The sequence below is a fragment of the Pyxicephalus adspersus genome, chromosome 6 (genome assembly GCF_032062135.1).
Source record: "Pyxicephalus adspersus chromosome 6, UCB_Pads_2.0, whole genome shotgun sequence".
NCBI lineage: Eukaryota > Metazoa > Chordata > Amphibia > Anura > Pyxicephalidae > Pyxicephalus > Pyxicephalus adspersus.
In genome coordinates, this window is record NC_092863.1 from 96,067,860 (window position 1) to 96,091,400 (window position 23,541).

The window sequence follows — 23,541 nt, forward strand, 5'->3', positions numbered from 1 at the left end:
CCTCCCAAACAATACTCTCTAGCTGTGTGGTTTTTCAAACCAAATTTTTATTAAAGTGGGAAAGGGTTGGGATGGGAAGGCTTAGAACTACTATTAGAAGTTTCTTGCTGTCTGTTCTCAAGATAGATGAATGTACTATTGTCAGTGAAAGAAAGAAGAAAAAGAAGAGGTAAGGGGAAATCATCCAAACTTTTCTGGTAACAACTGAAGCGTCGGATTATAAAGACGGACAGTTGTTCCCATCTTATGTGAAAATGTGTACAGAACTCTTCCTATGCCATTCGTCAATCTGCCATGGCAAATTGATGAATGACGGATTGTCACCTATGAAGGAGAGCACTGTGGTTGCCCCTCGCTCACCTTCCCCCCTCTGTTTTCTATAGAACAAAAGAACATTTCCAATGCCAATCATCTGACATCTGTACGGGGCTTAGGAAGAAAATTCCCCTGACATTGTTGCATTTCCGGGATGAGAAAAAATATCCGCAACAAGGGGCAGTTTCAAATCTCCTTGTTGTCAATTGCAATAAGCAAATGGGTCAAAACTTGTTGGCAGTGAGGCAGTTTTTGAGGTGCTTTATATTTTCTCTTACAGAATTGCTGACATCACACATCACAGAGTCTCTTTAAAATTTCAGCAACAATGCTGTCAGCCCGCTGTGCTCACTTCTACAGTTGGCCATGGGGCTTCCTTATACATGCACAGAGCAGATAGACAACACAACAGCCAAGGCAGGCTGACAGTGCAGCTACTTTCCTTTGCATTTAACTGCAGGCTCATCCGTGCTACCAACTGCTCCCATTCAACTAAATAGGAAAAGTTGGGAACTATTTTTTGCACACGTTTGCATGTTTTGCAAGTCGCTTCAGGCCTCTGGAGCAAACCTCAACCACACTCAACACCAATCACCTGAATATAAAATTAGCTGTCAAAAGCTGCAGAAGAAAGCTGCAGAAGAGAGCATTGTAGTTAAAAAGGGACAGCAGGGAGTGGCTAACATTGCAACCGTGTGAGAGGGGCATTTTTTTACTTTTGTTTTCAAATTGCCTCCTGTTTATAAATTGCTCTTCCTATACCAAACTGGGCGGTCAGTGTAGATTATACGTCCATGCCATGTCCCCTTCAAAAATTCTTTTACATTTATGCAATATAACATGCAATACACGGGCAGCACGGTGGCTCAGGGGTTAGCACTCTGGCCTTTGCAGCGCTAGGTCCTAGGTTCGAATCCCAGCCAGGACGCTATCTGCATGGAGTTTGCAGGTTCTCCCCGTGTATGCGTGGGTTTCCTCCCACATCCCAAAAACATGCAGTTAGGTTCATTGGCTTCCTCCTAAATTGACCTAGACTACATTAATGACATATGACTATGGTAGGGACATTAGATTGTGAGCTCCTTTGAGGGACAGTTAGTGACACAACTATGGACTCTGTACAGCGCTGTGTAATATGATGGTGCTATATAAATACTGTATAATAATAATACAGTGTGTATTTATAGGGGGTTCAGGTCAAGGGGTCCCCTGATTGCAGCTTCTTGCCTATATTTTTGAGTGATTATATTACAATCTTTATTTAAGCAGTATGAGCAGCACGATGGCTCAGAGATTAGCACTCCTGTCTTTGCAGGGCTGGGTCAGGTTACACCTATCTGCATGCAGCTAAATTAATTTGCTTCCCTGAAAATGCCCTTAGGCTGTATGAAAGACAAATGACTATGGTAGGGACATTAGATTGTGAGCCCCTTTGAGGGACAGCTAGTGACATGACTGGATTTTGTAAAGCGCTGTTGAATATATCAACGCTATATAAATACAAGTTAGTAATAAGCAGTAAATATTTCCACGTACATACATTTTCTATACAACTACTTTTTTTAAACGTAACTTTTTATAATATATGAAAAAGAAACTTACTTTTATTTGCCCTGTTTTTTCATCTATCTCTCAACCCCAATCAACCAGCTCTAGCATTGTATATATGCTACAGAAAATATTCTCCTAATGTAATATTCTTAATAAGCAATTATACTTCCAGATATCTCAAAACTGCTAATCACGGCTTAAAACTGCAATCAATTTTTTAGGATAGCTTCTTAAATAGAATTTTATTATAAATCTACCAGTGTCCCTAAAATTAATTTTACCATGACAAAAGACATTTTTATGCTCATAAAGCACTGTGGATACAAAAAAGATTTGGGTTAATATATATCCACATAACATAAAATGGAAAAAGTAGAAGTTTTCGGATTTGGATATGTTTTAAGTATTTAAAACCAATATGTATTTTTCAGGGTGTTTAGTATGGTACCCTATTATATACAGTTGTTTAATGTGTTGCAGAGTTTTTGACCTTGCAACCTACAAAGTAAGCAGGCAACACTGATGCCAATTGCATGGCAGTGGCTTAGTCTGGCATTTCCAGTCTGCAACAGGAAATTCTATTACTGGTGGGTAAGAAACTTTCCAGATTCACAAAAAAAATAATATGAATTGAGACAACAGGCCTGATTTATCAAAGCTCTCTAAGACTGGAGAATTGACTATCATGGGAGAACCTGAGTGATTCAGAAAACCTAGAATGCATTTGGTTCAGGACTGAAAAAATTGCCAAATAATGGCAATGATTTTTGAGAAAATCAATTTAAGTTTTCTAAATCCCCCAGGTTCCTCCATGTCCTGAGAATCAGGCCTGTTATACCAAGCATACAAAAAAAAAATTAAGGATCATTTCAGACTTGCAGCGTTCTACGCGGGCTCAACCATTTAATTGAAGAGAATTGGTTGGGAACTATTTTGTGCACGTGATTATGGCTGATTGCACTGTAGCTCCTGAAAGCCGTAACACAGTTGCTTTTTCACCCCTGAAGATAGGACCCGCTAGGGTAACTGGTGCAAAAACATTAACCTACAGTGCCATCTGATGCTCTTGGAAGAAGTTAACTGTGGTATTCCAAGTCGTTTTGCAAGTGTGCAATAGGCAACTAAACTTTACAAACTGCCACCAGGCACATTATTATTGCAGAACGGACAGGGGATATCACTTCTGCTAATAAATAAGATTACCTGCACAAGCACATTTTTTTATTTATACCCCCCTGTCCTCATTTCGGAGCTGCCACTCCCATCCAGTTCTCTTCCAGGTGTCAGATCTTCAGCCATCCTAGTTGGCCTGGCCAGGATGAAGAAACTCCCAATATGTGCACAGGAGTTAATTTATTCCTGGCATGCCCTGTACCCGGCACATCCCGGCATCCTACATTGCATGCAAACTATCTGAGCCCTGACAAAATCAGACACCAAAAGGAAAACACAGAAAGTGAGAATTTACAAGTTTGTTGTTTAAATCAAGCTCAATATACAAACCATGCGTATCATTAGAGATGATTGAGAAATAAATGTGTATACATCTCACCTCCCTCAGTGGATCATTGAGCTCACTCAGAATATTGTCCTCATCAAAGATCTTTCCTTGGTACCGGTGCTCGTAATAATCATGTATCTTCTGCCGCATATCAGAAGGCAATTTGTGAAATGACATGTACTGCTCCACTTGTTTGTACTGTGAAATGGAAATAAAGAAGAGTTCAGAAATTAAATCCATACCAGGAAAAAGCACATTTCTCAGAGAAGAAAAGACTGTGACATTTGCGTTCTTCCAAAAACACACATTGGGGGTAATATCTGTAATCTGGATAACAATATTACTTTGTAAATAAATACTTCTACATATCTCAGGGTTTCATAGATCATTTAGGCTGGGTTTACACTTTTTCAATGTCCTACATTATTATGCGCTGTGTATCAAAATATATGAACTGGAAGAACATTAAACCATTCCAAAAAAACAGACATGCACCATTTGTGGCAACTCAATAAATGGCATTCCATTCTTTTTTGTAATAACATTTTGGACCTTTTCTATGAGTCCATAGATATGTCTTATATATTAGATATGGCCTGATTGGCCTGTTGATGCACCCTAAAGTATGTTGCATCTAAAAGATGCATGGCAAGCTGCAAGCATGTTTTTCTGAGAACTATTACTAACCCAAAAATAAATGATCAGAATGATGGAAGTTACAACTAGTGGTCCATCTATAAAGAGGTAAACAGTCACCAAATATGGTGGGGAATCTTTCAGGATCAGGTTTTTTATAGAATTGATTCTCCACCACAAAATGTTTGGTGTCAGATTCACTGTCTTATAAATAGATCCATTAAAGGTAAAACCAAATCCAAAAATACTCTTGCTGTGTCAGGCAATATCTACCAAGTTATTCTATCTACACCTCACAGTATAATACCATAACAGAAAATCCTGCTCTTTATAATCATAAAATTAAAAAAAAATTAAAATTAAAGCAAGTAGTAAAAATTTTATTGCCCCCTGTGATTGGATAAAGCCCCCCATATGCTGGTTGTCAGCACTCTATACATTATTGGCCAGTGGACAAATGTCCCCTTACATTGGTGGTCAATGGAGAAGGTCCCCCCCGTACATTTGTGGCCAGTGGGACAAGGGGTGATTTACATCTGTGGATAGTTAACAGCAGAATGTCCTTTACGTTGGTGTTTAGAGAATACAGTGTTACACTGATCATCAGGGAAAAACAAGGCTTGGTGGTCCGCAAAGAAAGACCTCTACCCTTATGATCAGTGGGACAAGTGACCCCTTACATTGGCAGATAGACTAAGAATGTCCTTTATATTACTGATCAAAGAAGAATAACTCACTAACACTGGTCCTCTGTGCAATGTGCTCCACTTCAAAAAGATATTTAGAAGAAGGAGGGTCTCCTTTACACTGGTGAACACAAGCAAAAAGATCCTTATATATATGGTTAGTGTGATCAGGGCCCTCACATAGACAATTGAGAATAAATGTTCTGTGTCTTAGTGCTCACAACCCCTAGAAACCTGTTTCTCAACCTTTTACCCCACAGGAACCCTTAAAATAATTTTCAGGATATAAGGAACTCCAGCAGAAATTAATCATTCAGATTTAGTGGGAAGAATGCAGCTGGTGGGTATTGAGTGAACTAAGTAGTGGTTTTTAAATACAAAACAGCTAAAGATTATTGGCATCATGCCACTGGCTCTGCCAAATGGCATTAGGTCCAAAACTAGACAGGCACCATCCAACAAAAAGTCAACATCCTCTAGGTTGCAGGGAACCCTGGTTGAGAATAGCTGCTCTAGAAGAACTTTTGTTAGGAAAAGCTGTTGTAGTAGAATGGAGAATACACATAGTAGTAATCAATGCACTAATTTCTAATCCAGCACGCAATGTACTGAGTGTAACTTTATTACATCTTATTTCTGTAAATATCTTGAAAAGGAACAGGGAAAGGAATGAAATAAATCGTACATTTTATGAAAGCTGACATCAACCATTTTACCTAGACTGCAGTAACAGCACGAGTAAGCTCTACCCAGCAAATCAAATTCCTGCTGTCATTTCAAAATATTGAAAAGTTGTCAGTCATGTTGTGAAGTGATTGAAACATCTATATTATCACACATGGATAGCTGCCTACCACACTGTAATCATGGATAGAAAATACCAGGCTACACACTACAAGGAATTCTTATATTTTACATGAAAATGAAGATTACATGCTCAGGTACTCTACTGTGCTTCTTTCAGTGAAATCCTTTGTGAAGAGCTACTTATTCCAGCCATGCATGGAAAACTCGTTTTCATATTTAATGAAAATGTTTTAAAACCTACCTGCTTAATAGTGTTCTCATTTATTGAGGTCATGGTGTAGCTAGCAGTAGTTAATCACGCTTAATTTAAATTGATCTGTAATGCTTAAGTGGAACTAAACCCAATCTATACTCACCAATCCCCTCATGTGGATGCCGCCATCTTCTTTAAATGTCCTTTCCGATCTTTAGCTATCCTGACTGGCAAGGCCCAGGTGAACACAACTTCAATCGGTCCCAAAACCCGCAAGTATCCTTGCCAACCAACCATCGGTTGATAATCAGGCAGGATAAAATACTTATTGCCTGTCTGTAACTGCAATACACCTGCCTGATCACCAATTTTCATGGTGGGATTTTAGTTTCATTTTAATGACAACTTCAAAACTCATCTTTGAAGTAGCTTCCTCAACTTTAATGAGCGTTAAGAACATTACCAGTGTTGGCAGAATGACCAGTATGGCTTGAAGTACTGGTATGTTCCTTATTCTAAAAAGAGTCAAAAAAGCTGCACAAATACAGAAAAAGGTCTACTTGTATGTGACTACTACTAGGTGTCTATTATGTTTTTCTTACCTAGCTACATTACTTGGTAAACCTGTATCTTATTTGTTATCCTTATTTATCATACGGCCCTGGAAAGGAAGCCACAAACATGCAGGCCAAGTGTTCACTGGTTTACAGCACCAGTACCTTTAGTTCTCAGAGAAAAAGACCACCATAAAATTACTTGGCAAGGGACTAAAGCCTGAAGCAATGCAAAAAGCCTTATGAATGTGGAATAATAAAGTTTGCAAAGATTAAAGGTATACTAAGTGAAGTTCAAAGTGTGGAGTTGCTAGTTTGAACCAGACAGTTGGCCTGCAATTTTTCTAAATAGGAGTAATCTAATTAGAACTAAAGATGTGGTTTAAAAATTAACAAGTGATAAAAAACATAAAAAAATAAAGCAGATTTACCACCTGAGTATTAGGATGTATTAGAACATGTAAACCCTGTTCAGAACCTCCAAGCTTTAGCCTTGGAATATAAGATACTGACTGTACATGTTCCCTAAATCCAGTGGTCGAAATATAGAATGTATTATTCTCCTGAAAGGGTTGTCATCTGAAATTACACTTTGTGGCCAAGGTGCGTGGAGCTCTTACAGTGGACCTCAAGGAGTAAAGGTTTGATATCACAAAGGGAACATCTAAGAATGTCAAATGTCAAATCAGTATCGTGCAAATGTTACATTTTTCTTGAATTCTACTTGAAAAAAAAAAGATGAAATACCATAAGGGGTCTTTTTTTAAAAAAGTGAATTTGACATTCACTGAAACATTTACAGGTGTAAAATAATTTTTACATAATTTATATCAGTTCATGCAAACACTCGCCATCCAGAAGACACTGGCCCGGCTCATCTGTCAAATTTTAAAACTCATTATGGCCCGAGCCAAAAAAGTTTGCCCACCCCTGGAATATCGACTAAATGGCTGGGATGGAGCAAGATTGATTCTTGCTGATAATGTCATTCACTGATTATTTAGTTATGAATGTAATTGAGTAGTGTCAGATTGATGCACCATTTTTATCAGGTTGATGTAGTATTTTGGTGCACACTGAGGTGCTGTTTGTTTTATTAATCTTTCTGTATTTATATTGCTGACTGCTGAAAACCCTGGCAGACTCTTGACAGGCTATTAAAATTGCTTCTACAACTGGATGTGGCCCAAACATTAATACTATCTGGTAGTGATGCCAACAAGGGCTTTAGAATGGTCATTGGAAATATACAAACTGATAGAGGTATTGTGCAACTAAAAGAAAGAAAGGAAAGAAAGGTCCAGACCAGAGGATTTTTTAGGCAACAGGGTATTGTATTATTGATATGTTCTCTAAATTCAATACAGACAATACTTGAGATTATAAATCTCTCACAATATTGTAATATTTGTTGCTTGGGGCAGTGTTATCGACAATAGACAGTATACAACAGACCATAACAGGTGATGGAAAGGTTATTAAACTCCATTAGTACAGTATGGGCAAGAGGAGATGCGCAGACGTGCGACTGTATTATCTGACGCGTTTCGCCCAATGTAGGCTTTCTCAAGGGTGATAGCACATATGCAGAACACTGTTATGTACTGGAAACAATAAATATTTACAAAATGTTGAATATATATGGATCAAAGTTAGTGTAGCCATATAAAATGTCAAACATTGATATTAATAAGTAAATACAAGAACGTCTCAATGGTGTTCAAATTTATTCACCCATACAAGCTGGTAACTGCCAATTGAATCAGGCTAATACTTTAAAACCCCAACCTGCAAATGTTGGGTCTAAGTCTCTATAGCTAAGACTTATGATTATGGCTTTTATTATAGTATAACACAAACATTCTGTAACCATAAAGTTTAAACAAAATGAGAATAATTATTTTTTCAAGATGCTATAAACCAGTAGTAGATACATGGTCTTTCTATTCTATTCAGGACATTATCTGTGAAATAACAGATTTTAACATATTGTATTATTTAATTTCAGTTGTAATTTATATGAAGTTGACACCTTTTACAGACTCCAGGTATACAAAAATTGCTTCAGACTCCATGGGGTCAAATTTATAAAGCAATGAATCTGACATTCACTGAAACACTCCCTGGTGGAGAATTTTCTAGGTCTATGTGTTTCAATGGCAGTAATTCAATCACCACCAGGATATGTTTCAGTGAATGCCAGGTTTACTGCTTTAGAATTTCATCTTTACAAACCTGGTTTATAGAATTTATCTGATAAACAAGTCTTTGTTTAAACATTTTAGGTGCCCCCAAATCATTGATACCATCTAACTAAAACCAGGGAATAAAAACATATGTAATATACCTAAATCAGCCATATTTCTGTATCTAAAAACAACATATACATTTTTGTTATAACTTACAAAATCTAAAAGGCATAAACTGCAGAATTAATAAATCAAAAAAAGAAAAAAAAAAACAAGGTCTGCAAGGACTACATGAACAACCCCCCCCCCCCCCGACGAATCAAGATGAGCGAAGATTGGAATGAGGAAAAGAAGAATGAAGAAAATGCAGCACTTGTGACATATCCGGACACACAAAGGGTTTAGTTCCTCTTTAAAGTAGTTTTAAAAAATACAATGGGCTTTAAATATCATATGAGGGTCATTTCCCCTGTCCTTTTCCATGGTCCCCATTAGTTTTGTCATTTTACAACGAAAAAAAGTAGAATAAAAATATAAGGTCACATTGCACTCAAACAATGGGTAATTAAGGTACAGTGATTAAATCATTGATTACCACCAGTAAAAATAGTTCCTTTTACATATTTGGTTTATAAAAATGGTGAAAATCAGAAAAATGGTATATGTGGTCCTAATGAAAGAAATTAGAATAATCTATGACTAGAAGTTTTACCACTTCTAGGCTCAGAGAACAGGAATAAAAAAAGAAAAACGTTGATAGGCAGGTATAAAGATCTTTGACAGAAGTGACTGAGAATACAACAATATAAAATATATATTTTGGGCATATTAAAAAAAAATAAAACACCCCCGGACAAACCCCACCACAGATACACATTTGCACGTAGTTCTGGCCGTGTGAAAAAATGGTTCCCAAGGCAGAGAGAGGCAGGGACCACGGATGAGCCTGCAGCAGAAAATTGCATTTTTCTGCAGGTGTGAAATATATAATTAGCAGTTTAATATTTAAGTTCACTTGTTACCTTGTATTATTCTATATTATTATTCATGACATATACGTTAATTATATGTAATTACTTATTAGTCAACACCCACATGTGCACTGATGCTGCACAGCTGGATTTTACCATTCAGAAACAGATGGTGTTGGATTCGGGGTGTAAAACAATAATTGACACAGATTCTCCACCGTATTTTCACATCAATCAGTTCTCTACTAGATCATCATGGACTACTGATTTGCTCATCTCTGCTGAATACCACCAGCCTTTATGCCAGCACCAAACTGCAGCAGCACCTTTCATTTTTGCTGTTGCTCCCTCCTTACAGTTACAGCCTATATGAGGCAGTCAATGGGTGGCAGATGATAGCAATGATGGTTGCTTACTAGTTCCAAGTCATTAACTGCAAGGAAAACAATGCAGCAATGTTTCAAACCAAGCAAATAGTGGTAGCGATTTGGAACAGTTACTTGGATCGAATCCAAAAGGATTTAAAAATTCTGAATTTTTCTAGCTCCTTGTAGCTTTTTTATTTTTGCCTACACGATGCCGTGTACAGATAGCTGTATATGTGGCACCACTGCAAACAGATCCACACACCATGGAAAATAAAGCTCCTGTGCACATGCAAGAGTTACATAATCAGTGGTCGTCCAATGGATAAAAAGGATTGCTACGGACCCAGAAGAGGCTGTGCTGAAACTAATGGGTTTCGGGGATGCAATGAAAGGTTTTTGGACCAGTCATCACTGCATGGCACCTACAAAAAGGTAAGCGTGTAAGTACAATGTGCATAATTGATGAATGTGGCAGAAGCTTACCCTCCATGTTAAATGGAGCAGAACAATCTATTATCAATGCTGCAGGTAGACTCATTCATCCTTCCCACCGCTGCTCTTCTGCTGCATCTCTCTGTAGTTCCCTTCCTTGGCTTCCATTTCACCTGAGAATCAAATTCAATCTCCTGTGCTTTGCCTCCAAATCCCTACACAGCTCCTGTCCAACCTACCTTTCTGACCTGATAGAAAACCGCTAGCCCCTCTCTTTGCTCCTCCAATGACCTACTATTGACTTCCTCACTCATAACCTCATCCCACGCACCGCTCCAAGACTTTTCCAGAGCTGCCCCAACTCTCTGGAATGGTCTTCCATGGCCCATTCAGGTTCACTCATTTAAAAGAGCACTCAAAACACAATTTTCAGACGTGCCTACCTGTCTTCTTCTGTCTCTTAATACACTCACTACTACCCATCACTCCATATCTCCCCTCCAATTGTATGAGAGTTCCCCCACTGCCTAGATTGTTAGCTCTTCGGGGCAGGGTCCTCTTATTTGCCTGTGTCACTGTCTGTAACTGTCTGTCATTTGCTACCCCTATCTTATGTACAGCGCTGGGTAATATGTTGGCGCTTTATAATATCCATTTTTTAAATAATAATAATATTTTTAAATAATAATAATAATAACAACACAGAAATGGATCAACAACAGTGCATTGTAGCTATGGCCTGCACTGTTTTTACAGTAGTAGGAATGTGAAACAAATGTATACAGTGTAATGTTATACATTGAAATTGTTGTTGTGCACCCTATTGACCACAGATTTCCTACAGTCTCTGAGCAATTTGTGTTCTGGGGAATCTGAGACACCCCCTGGGAAATCTCTCTGCTAAGATATGCAGAAAATAAAATGGCCCTAAAATTGGAGTTGACGGCCATCTAAACCAATCAAATCCCCCGCTACGTGTATCAAAAAGAGAAGGCTTACTATTACCTTCTAGTAACTACTCCACTTACTTTTTCCCCCAGTTTTAATGAAATAAAACTCATCAACATTTGTGTCCAGCCAACAATGGGAAGATGGGAAACAGCAGGCACCACATGATAAGTTGGAACGCTGTTTCTCGCAGGGAGCATTCTAATTTATTGAACCCACTCTGTGGCACGAATACATTGATTTATTTGTTTCCTATGACAGATAACATACAGCTAAGAAAGTTCTTACCAGAAGGAGGTTAACCTATAAATAACAACAACCCCCTCCGACACAATCAATTTGCCCACTGGCAAAAGAAACACAACCCAATGAAGGGTGGGTCACTTAAGTTGACGAATAACGGAGTCCTGGAGAAATTGACACATTTGCCTTTTAACTTCAAAAAAGTTAAAGATCCTTTGAAAAACTACAAACACACCATTATAAACCCTGATAAAACATTGTTTTGAACCACATTCTGAAAATGAACATTCAATAGGTTTCTCCTCACTGTTGGTTTTTATTGCAGATGTCTTTTTATTTTGGCGAGCTGCAGACCTCCCTGTTGATATGTTGCAGTTGATTGTAGTCTGGCACATAGTTTGTCCTCGACTTGTTGTCACTCGTCTCTGTTGCTCTGGTTTCTACCGCTGAGTTTACAAAGAGAAAGCTGATTGTCGGCCATAATTATCAGTCCTGGTGAGAAATTATGTTGGCTCCTTCGTATATTTATTTTTGGGTTGAAAGTTTTGAGATTGCTGCAAATTTATCTTATAACTGACTGCAAATGATTTAATCCTTTCCGAGAAATAAACACATAAAAAGCAGCAAATGTTCACTGTTTTATTGCTTCAAATAAAGAGTGCAATGTAGTTCTATAGAGAAATGGTAAGCTGTTCAATCAGTTTATTACTAGCAAAAGGTGCTCTTGGGAGGGATAATTCACAGCAAGTACTCAAGAAAGAATTTTCTAAACATTCAGTTTTGCTGGTTAGCAAGTGAGAAGACCAAATTTAAAAGGCCAGTAAAACTGGGGCGGAGTAGAATACTAATGCTATCCAGGAAATACTGCTCCGATAAATGTACGTTTGACCATTTTCGAAACCAGATATCCAGACCAAATTCAGCATGTGTTGATCAACTTACTCTATGACAATAACTCTATGGCCGCGCAAACCTAATAGATATTAAGTGTACTCTTCATTTTTTTAATACATATGCAAAAAAGTACAAAAATGTAAACTAGAAAAATACAATTCTTGCTGTCTTTTTATTTGACACATAAAGAGTCATCATGAGTCATATCATGATTCTGAACCTTATTTACAATCATCAGTAAGGACCACAGGTTTCATTGACAGCCAGGACTGGGAGCCAGCAGATGCACAATGGGTTGGTTGCTGGCTCTCAAAAGAGAAGGGGTAATTAATGCATCTTTAGCTTGGCATATTGAGCTGAGGATGCTGAGCTCAGCCACATGCAAAAAACGATTTCCAATTTCTCCCAATCACTGTGAAAAAGGTCGGAAGCACAGTTGCACCCGCAGCTGAACATCATGGCTCACTGTGAGTCTGCAATGGCCTTACAGTTGCTCTTTCAAGATTTGTACCATGGCCTTGACCATTGTAAACATGGTTGCCCCCAGTACAGTTTGCTGCTCCCTGCTGCACAGCAGCACCTTGCCATGCACACAGGAGCGGCCACCCTTACAGTTTCACACCCAGGTCCTAAAAAGCCCAAAGTTGCCAAATACACTTCTCTTCTCTCTTCTATTACAAGATATTACTCATAACAAATATCTAAATAAATGAGCTCAATGAATGAATATGTAAATCCAGCTACATTCAGATTTTGGAAGTACTGCCAAGTAAAACACAAAGCTCTAACAACCCTAATAAACCTTAGCAGGCATCTGAAAAGGTTTCCAAATCTTATCTATACAAACACCTTACTGGAATCCAGCTAAGGGTTTGCTAAATGACTTTGATGCAGATTTTTTAAAGAACAATTTCCCCAAACACAAACAGAAAAATAAAGCCTCTGCAGTGTATATTTCAGGTAGAAGCCTGATAAGGGAGCATTTCAAGCAGATTTAAAGTGGCTTACAAGAGTGAAAGAGTAACATAAAATGCCTGATGATCACAGACAACTACCTATCAAGGGAAATAAGTCGAGTCCGGACATCACTTTAACTCAGACAGTTCTTTCATCTGTCAGTTTCAGTAAAGGTAGAGAGGAACACCTGGGGAAAGGCAATCTAAAAAAGTGGCTAAGGAAATATTTAGCAAGAAAAATGTCACAATGGATGCCTATTGAATCAAAGAAAGGCTCACGGCATGGGGTGTGGACAGCCAACACTCCCAGAACTGTGCTGGACTTGAAGATTCCAGTGGACAGGAATAGAGGTCAAATCATCAACAGTAACAAAGCCTCTGTAACTTTTATTGCCTCTGTTTCAGTTTACCCCCCCACAGGACAGGAAAGGAGGGTAAATCTCTGTACCAAGCCCAGTGAGGAGTACAAACCAGGCAGGAGTTCTAATGTTTCCCTAGGTTATCTGTGAAACTGGTGCTGGTGAATGTAAATATCCGATTCAAATTTATTGTCAAAGACTCTGGAAATTCTAGTTTATGAGAACCCAATCTTCAGATAATGTCAGATTTGGACTTGTGAAGGTCTAACCTAAAAAACCTAGAGGATCCATGTTACTAGAAGATTTCACGAAGGTGAATATGAAAACAAGACTTTGGGTTGCTATTTACTAATTCCATATTTATTATTATATTAGTATACTCTGAAAACAATGGTGCAAGAACAAAAAACTGCGGTCTTCCTGATGAACTTATTTATTATATATGGGACATTGCACGTTCAGTGAGGGATCTGAAGCTATGTAAACCCGAATGTGCTGTCCTTGGATTTGTTAAAGCAGACTCAAACTGAAAAAGTAAAAGGATGTAGAGTTAATTGACAAAAAGCAATGTGTCTTTTCTCAAAAGAAGAAATCCCTGGCTCTTGGTGGAGTGTGTGTGGTGTGTTGCATACAGAAAAAGCCATCGGGGACAATGTAACCTCTGTGCATATACAAGAGTCATATCATTAGTGGCCATCCAATGGCCACTGACAATGTCCATGGAGCCAGAGGTTCACTGTGGAAACTCAGGAAAGATGGTGGCTTCCTAGGACATGGCGATGACAAGATCCGGGGCCTGTCATCTGCATGGAGCTTGCTCATTGGAAAGCCTGTGTCATAATTGGCAAGTATGCTGTGTATACGATTTAGTGGTTACATGGAGTTGATTTTTAATGTTGCAAGCCAACATGTGCACTTAATTGAAGGTTGCTCCAGCATTACATGCTTACATAGCTTTTGCTACCTTGTTGCTTTATTTGGCCACCGAGAATGAAAAATTCACACTTTACTTTTTACCAGTTTGGCAATATTGATAAATTTGTTTCAAATCAATTATTCTGTTCAACTTATTCTCTTTGTTGCCAGAAGCCAAACAGAGCAGCTGGTGGTGGGACCAGCATTAAACTGAATGAATGTCCTGCATGGTAAAGTAACAGGTGCACTTTAAACTCCAAATTTCTTTAAGGGTTGTATGTTGTAAAACTCTTTAAGAAGGATCCACATCCTGCTTTTGCCACGGACAAAGTCGTCAATTCCTATTTTATTCTTTTTTCTGCCTGTGACATCATAGCCAATAAGCCTAATTGGAATATAACAAATTAAGCAGTTAGCTTTTTACACACGTAAAGAAACATCAAAGAAAATGACTTTTTCATTAATGTTTCTTGGTAGAACATTGTTACCAAAGTAAATTACAATATCAAATTGACTGCTTTGATTTGCCTCTTGAGAGAGCTGACCGAAGAGAACTTGTCATTTATATACAATAACACATTACGCTGAATTCTGTATATTCTGTAGACACTGGATATGAAAAAAAATAGTTGGGGCATCTAACTGCCAACTAGCCAGAGGGGAAAGATGAAAAGGTATTGCCCACTCACCTCTGTTGAAAAGATGGAATACTGCCTATGGTTGGTGGTTCAAAGTTATTGGATATTGTCCACTAACCAGTACTGAAATGTTAAATGTTATTGTCCACTGACCAGTACTAAAAGGTAATAGAATATTGTCCATTAGATGTAACATAATGTAGGTAACATTGCCTACTAGCCAGTGGTAAAAGATAAAAGTACTGCCTACACACCTGTGCTGAAAGGTGATGGAATACTGCCTATGGTTGATACTGAAAAGTAATAAGTGGTGCTAAAAGTTGAAAAGGTATTGTTCACTGTCTTGTACTGAAAATGTATTGCCTACTTGCCAGTCCTGAAACGTGAATGGGTACTGACCACTATACTGAACCAAAAAATGAAATGGTATGGTGGTGCTGAAAGGTGATACAAAACTGCCCACTAACCATTGCTGAAAGGTATTGTCCTCTGGCCAGTGATGTCAAGTAAAAGAATGTTGCCCACTGCTGGTGCTAAATAAAAGGTGATGGGGTATTACTTACTGGCCATAGTTGATGTTAGATCCAAAGAAGACTGTACAATTTGAGTATATACTGTATGGCTAGGTTTAAGTCTTCAATAAGCTGCTAGGGAATGAGGGAGGTAACTCCTGAGTAAGGTGACAAAGATAAGTGGCACTAGAGGAAGAGGTGACACCAAAGAGAGGGAGAAAAAGAAAGAGGCAACACACACAACATAGGGCAGCACTAAAGAAAATGTACAAGCAAAGTGATACCAAAGAAAGATATGTCACCTAAAAAAATATAAACTAGCAAGGGAAAAAGAATGATCAAATGAAGCTATAATTAATGTGTGCATTTGTATAAAATTGAATCAGTGGCAGCCATAGCCAACGATGGGCTCCTGTACAGAATTGATTTGCCCTCCTTCTGCCCAACTGACTTAGGGTTCCTGTTGGATGAGCAGGGTCCAGGGCCCTCACACATCCCTGAATAAAACGTTATATATTAAAAATAATTTGTAAAAGTGTAACAATTACATTTCATAATCCTATACAAGTGTAAAATTAATTGTTTTACTACCTAACAATGTGCACATGTGACCAACACAATAAATTAATAAATGAATCGGATAATAATCTTATCTCCACACATCTCAAACACACTATTGATTGGATAGGATTATTTTATAAAACCATAGTATTTAAATTGCTCAAACATTTAATTTAATCCATTGGGAATTAGAATATTAAGCCTGCAAATACAAAGCAATGCAAAGTCGGTGGGTGTGAGAACTAGCAACATGCACAGTTTCACATTCCTCTGCTGTATGGTAATTATTGTTCTCCTGGCAAGGGAAGCACTTTACATTTGGGTGTAAGTAATGAATATTTTGGTCCTGAAGGAGCTTAAAAAACTCAATGCAGAGTGAAGATCTGGACTGTTCAACACAAAACGCACTGTTCTGGGTCTCCAGAGCTCTGAAATATGTTTCATCAACAGCACTCACGCACTCTCTTAACACCATGCAAAGGGGGCATTAAAATGCTGGGGATCAAGACAACTATACGGCATACTATATATGCGCTGAACTGTGGATCAGATCTCCAGATATCCTGCACAGAATGCTTTATTGTAATGCACAACCACGGTGCACTACTTCCAGGCTTGAAGTAATAAGGCTGATTTCCCAAATACGCATATAATTTTAAATTATACTTAACTAGATTTTTTTCTCAGCATTCCACATCCATGATAACATTATTTAAGATGATCATGTTCACCTGTATACACTGTATCTGTATAGGAAGATTCGATTTTCCCTTTAATATCATACACCATGCTGAGAATTTCCTGTGCTCTTTCAGCTTATAATAAACCATCTGCTTCTAAAATTAAGCATCCCATTGGCCTCACATCTAACAGTCGCGTTATCCATCTTATCTGACATTTGGATGTTTGCCACTGTTGTGTGTACTTCCACCAAGCTTCAACAACCTTGAAAGAGCACTGTGTCAAAAAGATAGCTGCTAAGGACACTGTACATACCCCACAAACCATTATAAAACACAAGATGTGCTATATAGAGATCAGCAGAAAACATTATTACACATACCTGAACAGACAATTCATAGAATACAGTTATCAGGTATTTTTCAAGTATATGTTCAATGAATCAAACAAAACAAAATCTGTTACCATATAAACCTATTTACCAGTAATCTATACCATTTAACCAGTTTTTTCCAAACATTAAAAAATACACGTCATACCATTATACAGTATATAGGTTATCAGTTCATTACTCTTGTGAGTTTTATAAATATGCCTAGGTGATATAACGTAAGATAGAAAGATTTCATAAAATATAAAGATGCTCTCAAAGCAAAAGTGACATAACAAGGAGCAGAAAAGCATTGTCCATCAGAGACAATTCTGCTCAACTCTGATTCACTGCATCACAAAAAAAATATTGTCTGCTATTTGGTCTAATCCATGTGTCCTACACTAAATGAAGTGCACTGAATCCCATTCTGCCTAGGACGTCAGGATCTTAAGTAAATTACGCATATAGACGCGATTAGCTACATTCTCTCGTTCCGCAGTTACTCTATAGATAACTAACTTTTGCCTCATAGTTCCATGACATTTCAAAAATGTAGTTTTATGTTGCAACAACATATAAAATTACACACCATTCACCCAAGTTCTTGTTCAACACACACGTACACTTCAGTGTTTCATGCACTTGCTTTTACAATTGTGGCTCTCCGCCGTCTCCTGTTGCAGAAACCAGCAGCAGTCGCCCATCATGTTGGGGTTGCTCCGGCCTTGATATCTTGTTTCCATAACAGAAAAGTCCTGGTGGAACCTCTCCTCTTGTTCATTCCTCACGTCACCCAAAATTTGTGGGAAGAAGTCCAGATGGGAATGTAAGAAATTTATTTTGAGTGGCATTCAGCAGCCAAGTTAATGGTATGCTGTTAGCATGTTGTTCAAGAGTTTGTCAGGTTTTCAGTTAGCTGGTTGCCCCGAATGTTTTGTGCAACTAGCACAAATGAATCCCAAGCAGCAAGTGTTATAACGTTTCCAAACTGGTCCTTCAGATACTGAAAACCTATACCATCACAATCCATTGCAACAACAAAGTTTTTCATTCTTAAAATTTAATATGAAGTGGTGGAAGGTAAAACTTTCTGCGGATCCATGAGTGATTTATGCTTCATGTAGAACTGGTCAACAGTGTGTTCAGGTCTGGGTGGCCATTTTTTTTACTTTGTAATGGTTGCTGCCATCACGACTATTCCACAGGCACAGAAAGCACATATATTTTGTATATCCCAATTGCAGGCCAAGGAGTGCCACTACCTTCAAGTCACTACAAACGCTCCACTGGTGTTATGAATATTTATTCAATTTCAAAGTACCAGTACCCAAGCAAATATAGTATTTAGTCCATAGTATGAGGACATGCTTCAAATGATTGTGTTTAGGTTTCTCTACTGAAGAGTACTGTTAATGCAGTGGTCCGCGGCTCTGACCAGTCCATCTCCTGACCCCGCTGGGGGGTGCACCAGTCAGAGCTGTGGTCCATGTTTCCTGTATGGACACAACCCGCCCGCATAATGACATCACTATAACATCACTGTGAGTGACACATAGCCCCCGTATGTGCAGTCTGGGTTCCGTGCATTTAGTTGTCCGTAGGTCCGAAAAGCGTACTGCGCATAGCCCTGACCTCAACCAAACTAAACACCTTTGAGGTTAAATTGAAGGAAAGACTACTAGCCAGGCATTCTTGACCAACATTAGTACTTGATCTCGTACCTGCCTTTTGGCTAGATGGGCACCATTGTTTAAAGACACTTCAAAGTAATATGGAAAGCCTTTCCAAAACGCCAGAAAAAGTGGGCAAAATATATACTGATGGCTATGGTTTTAGAATGAGAACTTGATAAGTTCACATAGGTGTAATGGTCTGGTGTCCATGGACATATAGGCCTGATTTATAATCTATGGACATATAGGCCTGATTTATAATAGGATCTTCGAGACTGAAGAACATAGATTGTTATGGGAAAAACTGGGCAATCCATCCAACCGTCAATGTATCTGATCAAGGATTAAAAACATTTGCCAAACAATAGCAAATGATTTTTACAAAGAAAAGGTCAGCATTTTGGCCAAGTCCTTCCATCCTAAATTAGTCAGACACAAGCCAAACTACCGACCTTCTAGAACCATTGTCTGGTATTCCAAACCTATCAGCTTAATCAAAGGAGCCAAAAGAAAGATCTATCTGTTCTAAAAATGTAACCATCTTTCTGAATTAGGCAACAAAAGAATAATGATCAGAGAAAGTGTCACAGAACTAAAAGAAAAAATAACAATCCATTACTGGGGTAGATGTATTAGTGGTAGTAGTGGTAGTTAAACTGGCATGCTATCATCACTGTAATGTAATGTAAGTACAAATTTCTTTTCTATTACAGCGCCTTTTAAAAGCTACAAAAGTTGCTGCATGGACATATACATATATATTGCCTTATATTTCTTATACATATATATTCTTTATGCTTATCTTGTAAACAATTATACTTACACTAGCTATCATTTTAGGATCTATATTATCCCCTGAAGAAGCCCACATGGGCGAAATGCGTCGGGATGAGATCCAACTTTCCTGTCCCTTTGAATCCTAATACACGTTTGTAAAAACTTTGTTGAAGGAAACAATGTATTTACTTCTGTTACTCCATTTTTTATGGTTTTTATATTTATTGTATATTTAATAAAAGGGCTTTTTTAATTTCATACAATACCTAAACGTTTTCTGTGCAGCAAGTAGCCTACTATTCTGTTCTTACATTTTCTCATAAGTTGTCCCCACACGGATATTAAGGGCTTAGGCACATTAACCAAATTGAGTGGGTTATATCAACTAACATTGTTACTATTATTAGGAGGTTGACGACACGTATTTGTTCCCAATATTAATAAAGTAGTTAAACTGCCCTGTTTTAAAAATCACATTTGACAAACAAAAAAAAAATCCTCACATTGTCAGATTTTGTTATAACTGTATCTGCCATGAAAAACTTTCTAAACATCCAACCCATACATTTTGCTGGGATTTTAGAGAGATGGACTGAAAGCTGTTACTTTTTTATTTCCTCCAAGTGCCCAAAACAAAATTATATTTTAGTTCCCTACCAGGAGCAAATAAATTGTGTGCTCAGAATCTGAAGAACTCGGCAGGAGGATCTAAATGCGGCAGTGCAGCCATCTGTACATTTCCCGGTCAGATTGGTATTGGTCTTCAAATCTCTTTATTAAAAATGCGCTGCGACGTGCTGGAGTGTTTTTTAAGCAGGGTATAATAGGTTTTTACTTATTCTTGAGCTTCTAATTACTGGTATTTGTGGAATCAAATTTAATAAGAGATTGATCATCAAGCAACAGCCGCATGAGAACTAATGAAACATATGGAAATGTTGTCATGAATTTTAAAATGTACTGGAAACTACTGTTAAAAAAAGTTATGTTTTGGGTCTTGGAGCTTGCGGGCTTTGTAGAGCTTTGGGTGGTACAAAACCTCTAGTATCTTACCTATAAGCCCAACCCTAATATTACTCCCAGTTGTCTACAGACCAAAATGTGTGTGAACCTAGCGCTCTCTTGTTCTGTCTCTGCTGTGGGAGCTGCTGCTGCGTGAAAAGGCTGACGGATGACACACCAGTAAAAGGATACAAAGGCTTCGTATTTAGTGGCATGGATGAGCAAATGTTTTTTTTGTTTATGCTATGAATATACTGTACAAAACCCTGCTGCCTTCTTGAATTAAGTGAATTTAATTGAATTTAAGTCCAGTCCTGCATGGATTTGTTCTTTGTTTTCCCACTACTATTACCAGATGAGCCTGTCCCCTTTACAACATCTCCTAGATTGTAAGCTCTTTGGGCAGGGTCCTCTCCTCCTCCTGTGTCACTGTCTGTATTTGTCTGTCATTTGCATTCTCTATTTAATATACAGCGCTAAGTAATATGTTGGCGCTATATAAATCCTGTTTATTAATAATAATAATAATAATAATAATAATAATTAATTATTATAATAATTATGCCACAGTTATGCATTAATATAGCCCTGTCATCCTACACAGAGTATATATTTATATCACTAACTGTTCTATTTCTTGGCTGAAGGACGCTTGGTATCATTTAGTCTTTCTCTCCCCAGCTTGACTTCCCCTGGCCCATGCCTTTCATCTATTAAATTTCACTTCACTCAATCAAGGTAGTTCAGTATCACATGTGAGTGCTACTACATTCAAATGCAGTTGGTCTAGAAATATCTTTTAGACAAGTGATTCTTAGCATGGGGAACCCCTTGGAATTACTTTCAGATCTTCAGGAAAACCCTAGTTTATAATTCCAATATCCACAGCTCACAGTACATTAGCATGGTGGGAAGAATGCCCCTTACATTTTTGGTCATTGGGAAGAATGTCACCCTTACAGATAGCCAAAAAAATCATTGGTATCATTTAAACTGGCCTGAGAGTAACACACTTCTCATTGCTCAAGCAACCCCTAACAACCTCTGTAGTAACCTAAAGTTCCAAGGAACCCTGGTTAAGAAACCATTCTTTAAACAAACTTCTGCCCATGATAGCATTTTGATGTTTGCAACATAGGGGGCAAAAGGCTGCTGAGAAGAGTACTGGGCCAGGGTACTGTGATGTTTACAACATTACATATACCGTATTTTTTGCCGTATAAGACGCACTTTTTCTTCCCTAAAACTCGGGGGGGGGGGGGAAGTTGGTGCGTCCTATATGCCAAATGTGTTATAAAATAATTAAAATAAGATACTCACCCGATCCCCGATCCTGCGTGTGTCTCCTGTCCTCTCTGCAGCAGCATGTGTCTCTTCTCCTGTTTGGCAGCTCGTGTCTCCTCCTGGCTGCAGTGAAAGAAGCCAGCACAGCGCCCCCTGCTGTTCCCTGTCCTAACTGCTGTACAGTGGAAAAAAAGCACAGAGTGATCAGAAGGGGATATTGAATGACACAGAGTGATCAGGAAGGGAATTTGAAAGGCACAGTGATCAGAAAGGGAATTTGAAAGGCACATGAGTGATCAGAAGGGCAATACTGGTATGAATGGCACATGAGTGATCAGAAGGGGAATAATCTTTCAGAATCTTTTTTTTTCTAGATTTTCCTCCTTTAAAATTGGGTGCGTCTTATATTCCGGAGCGTCTTATATGGTGAAAAATACGGTACCACCTTGCTGGCCCAACTGATCATGATCTAACTGCATTGCAAACAGAGGAATGAATACCCAGTGATGCCACCTAAAATAATATTTGTAAAGGAACTGGAAAGCTTGTTTTTAAAATTAGATTATATTTTGTGAATTATCAAGGGGGGGGGGGGGGGGGGGAAACTGTAAGCAGATCAAACTTCAGCTTTATGAATGAATGCTAAAAATCATGCTAAGCCAGTCATGGCTGGTTGCCTTTAAAGCTTACCTAAACTCAATACTTAGGGATTGAAAGTAAGTGTGATTTTATTGTTTTGGGTGAGTTTTTGGTTTACTTCTGCTTTAAACATTTCCCTAATGCTTCTGCTTTCTAAATCAATCATTTGGATCAATCACCTAAGCTATTACTACCATAGCAATTGCACATTTTACTCGGCTTGCCTTGAGGCTTATGAAGGCACTGTAACAGATTATATTGTCTAGATCTGCCTAGAACCCCTGCTATAAATACTATATTCACAGCTCACAGTACATAAGTGTGGTGGTCCATGGGAAGAATGTCATTACAGATAGCCAAAAACTTCATTGTCAGTAAAACGGACCCGAGAGGTTCTGGTTACTTGTCATCGTCCCTTCCGTGATGGAAGTTTGAGGATCTGTCAGACAAGCTGCATGTGAGGTTATCTGACAGTCTCTTTGTTTTTACTTGTTTCTGTGTTGTTGTTTGTAATGACCACACTCCTTGTATCAGTTGCAGCTGGTGGTCATTACTGCTCCTCCATTTAGTCTGGCCTCACACTTCATGCTATGCAGTTGATATTCACTGCTGGGATGTGAAGAGCTGGAGTGTTGTGCCATCCTAAGTTCCTGTTTATATCTGCTAATAAGATAAGTTGCTTTACTTTTGGTGTTTTGTGGTTATTTAGTTGTTTACTAGGCCTCAGGGAGACACTGGGTCCTTCATAGGGGAAGGAACCAGTAGTCTCAAGCCAGTCACTACTCCTAGGGCTATACAGGGCTGGTAGGGACTAGGTTCCTGTGTATGAGTATTCCCACCATCAGGGGATACTCATACTGTTAGGAGTTAGGGCTAGGTTAGG

General features: G+C 38.4%; 1 protein-coding gene across 1 annotated transcript in view; it reads right to left on the bottom strand.

Annotated features, from left to right (window-relative positions):
- HCN1 (hyperpolarization activated cyclic nucleotide gated potassium channel 1) overlaps positions 1-23,541 on the bottom strand; it is a 264,559-nt gene that overhangs the window by 60,752 nt on the left and 180,266 nt on the right. The window contains exon 5 of the mRNA XM_072416681.1: positions 3,419-3,565. Coding sequence (XP_072272782.1) covers positions 3,419-3,565 — 147 coding nt within the window. The remainder of the gene's footprint in view (positions 1-3,418; positions 3,566-23,541) is intronic.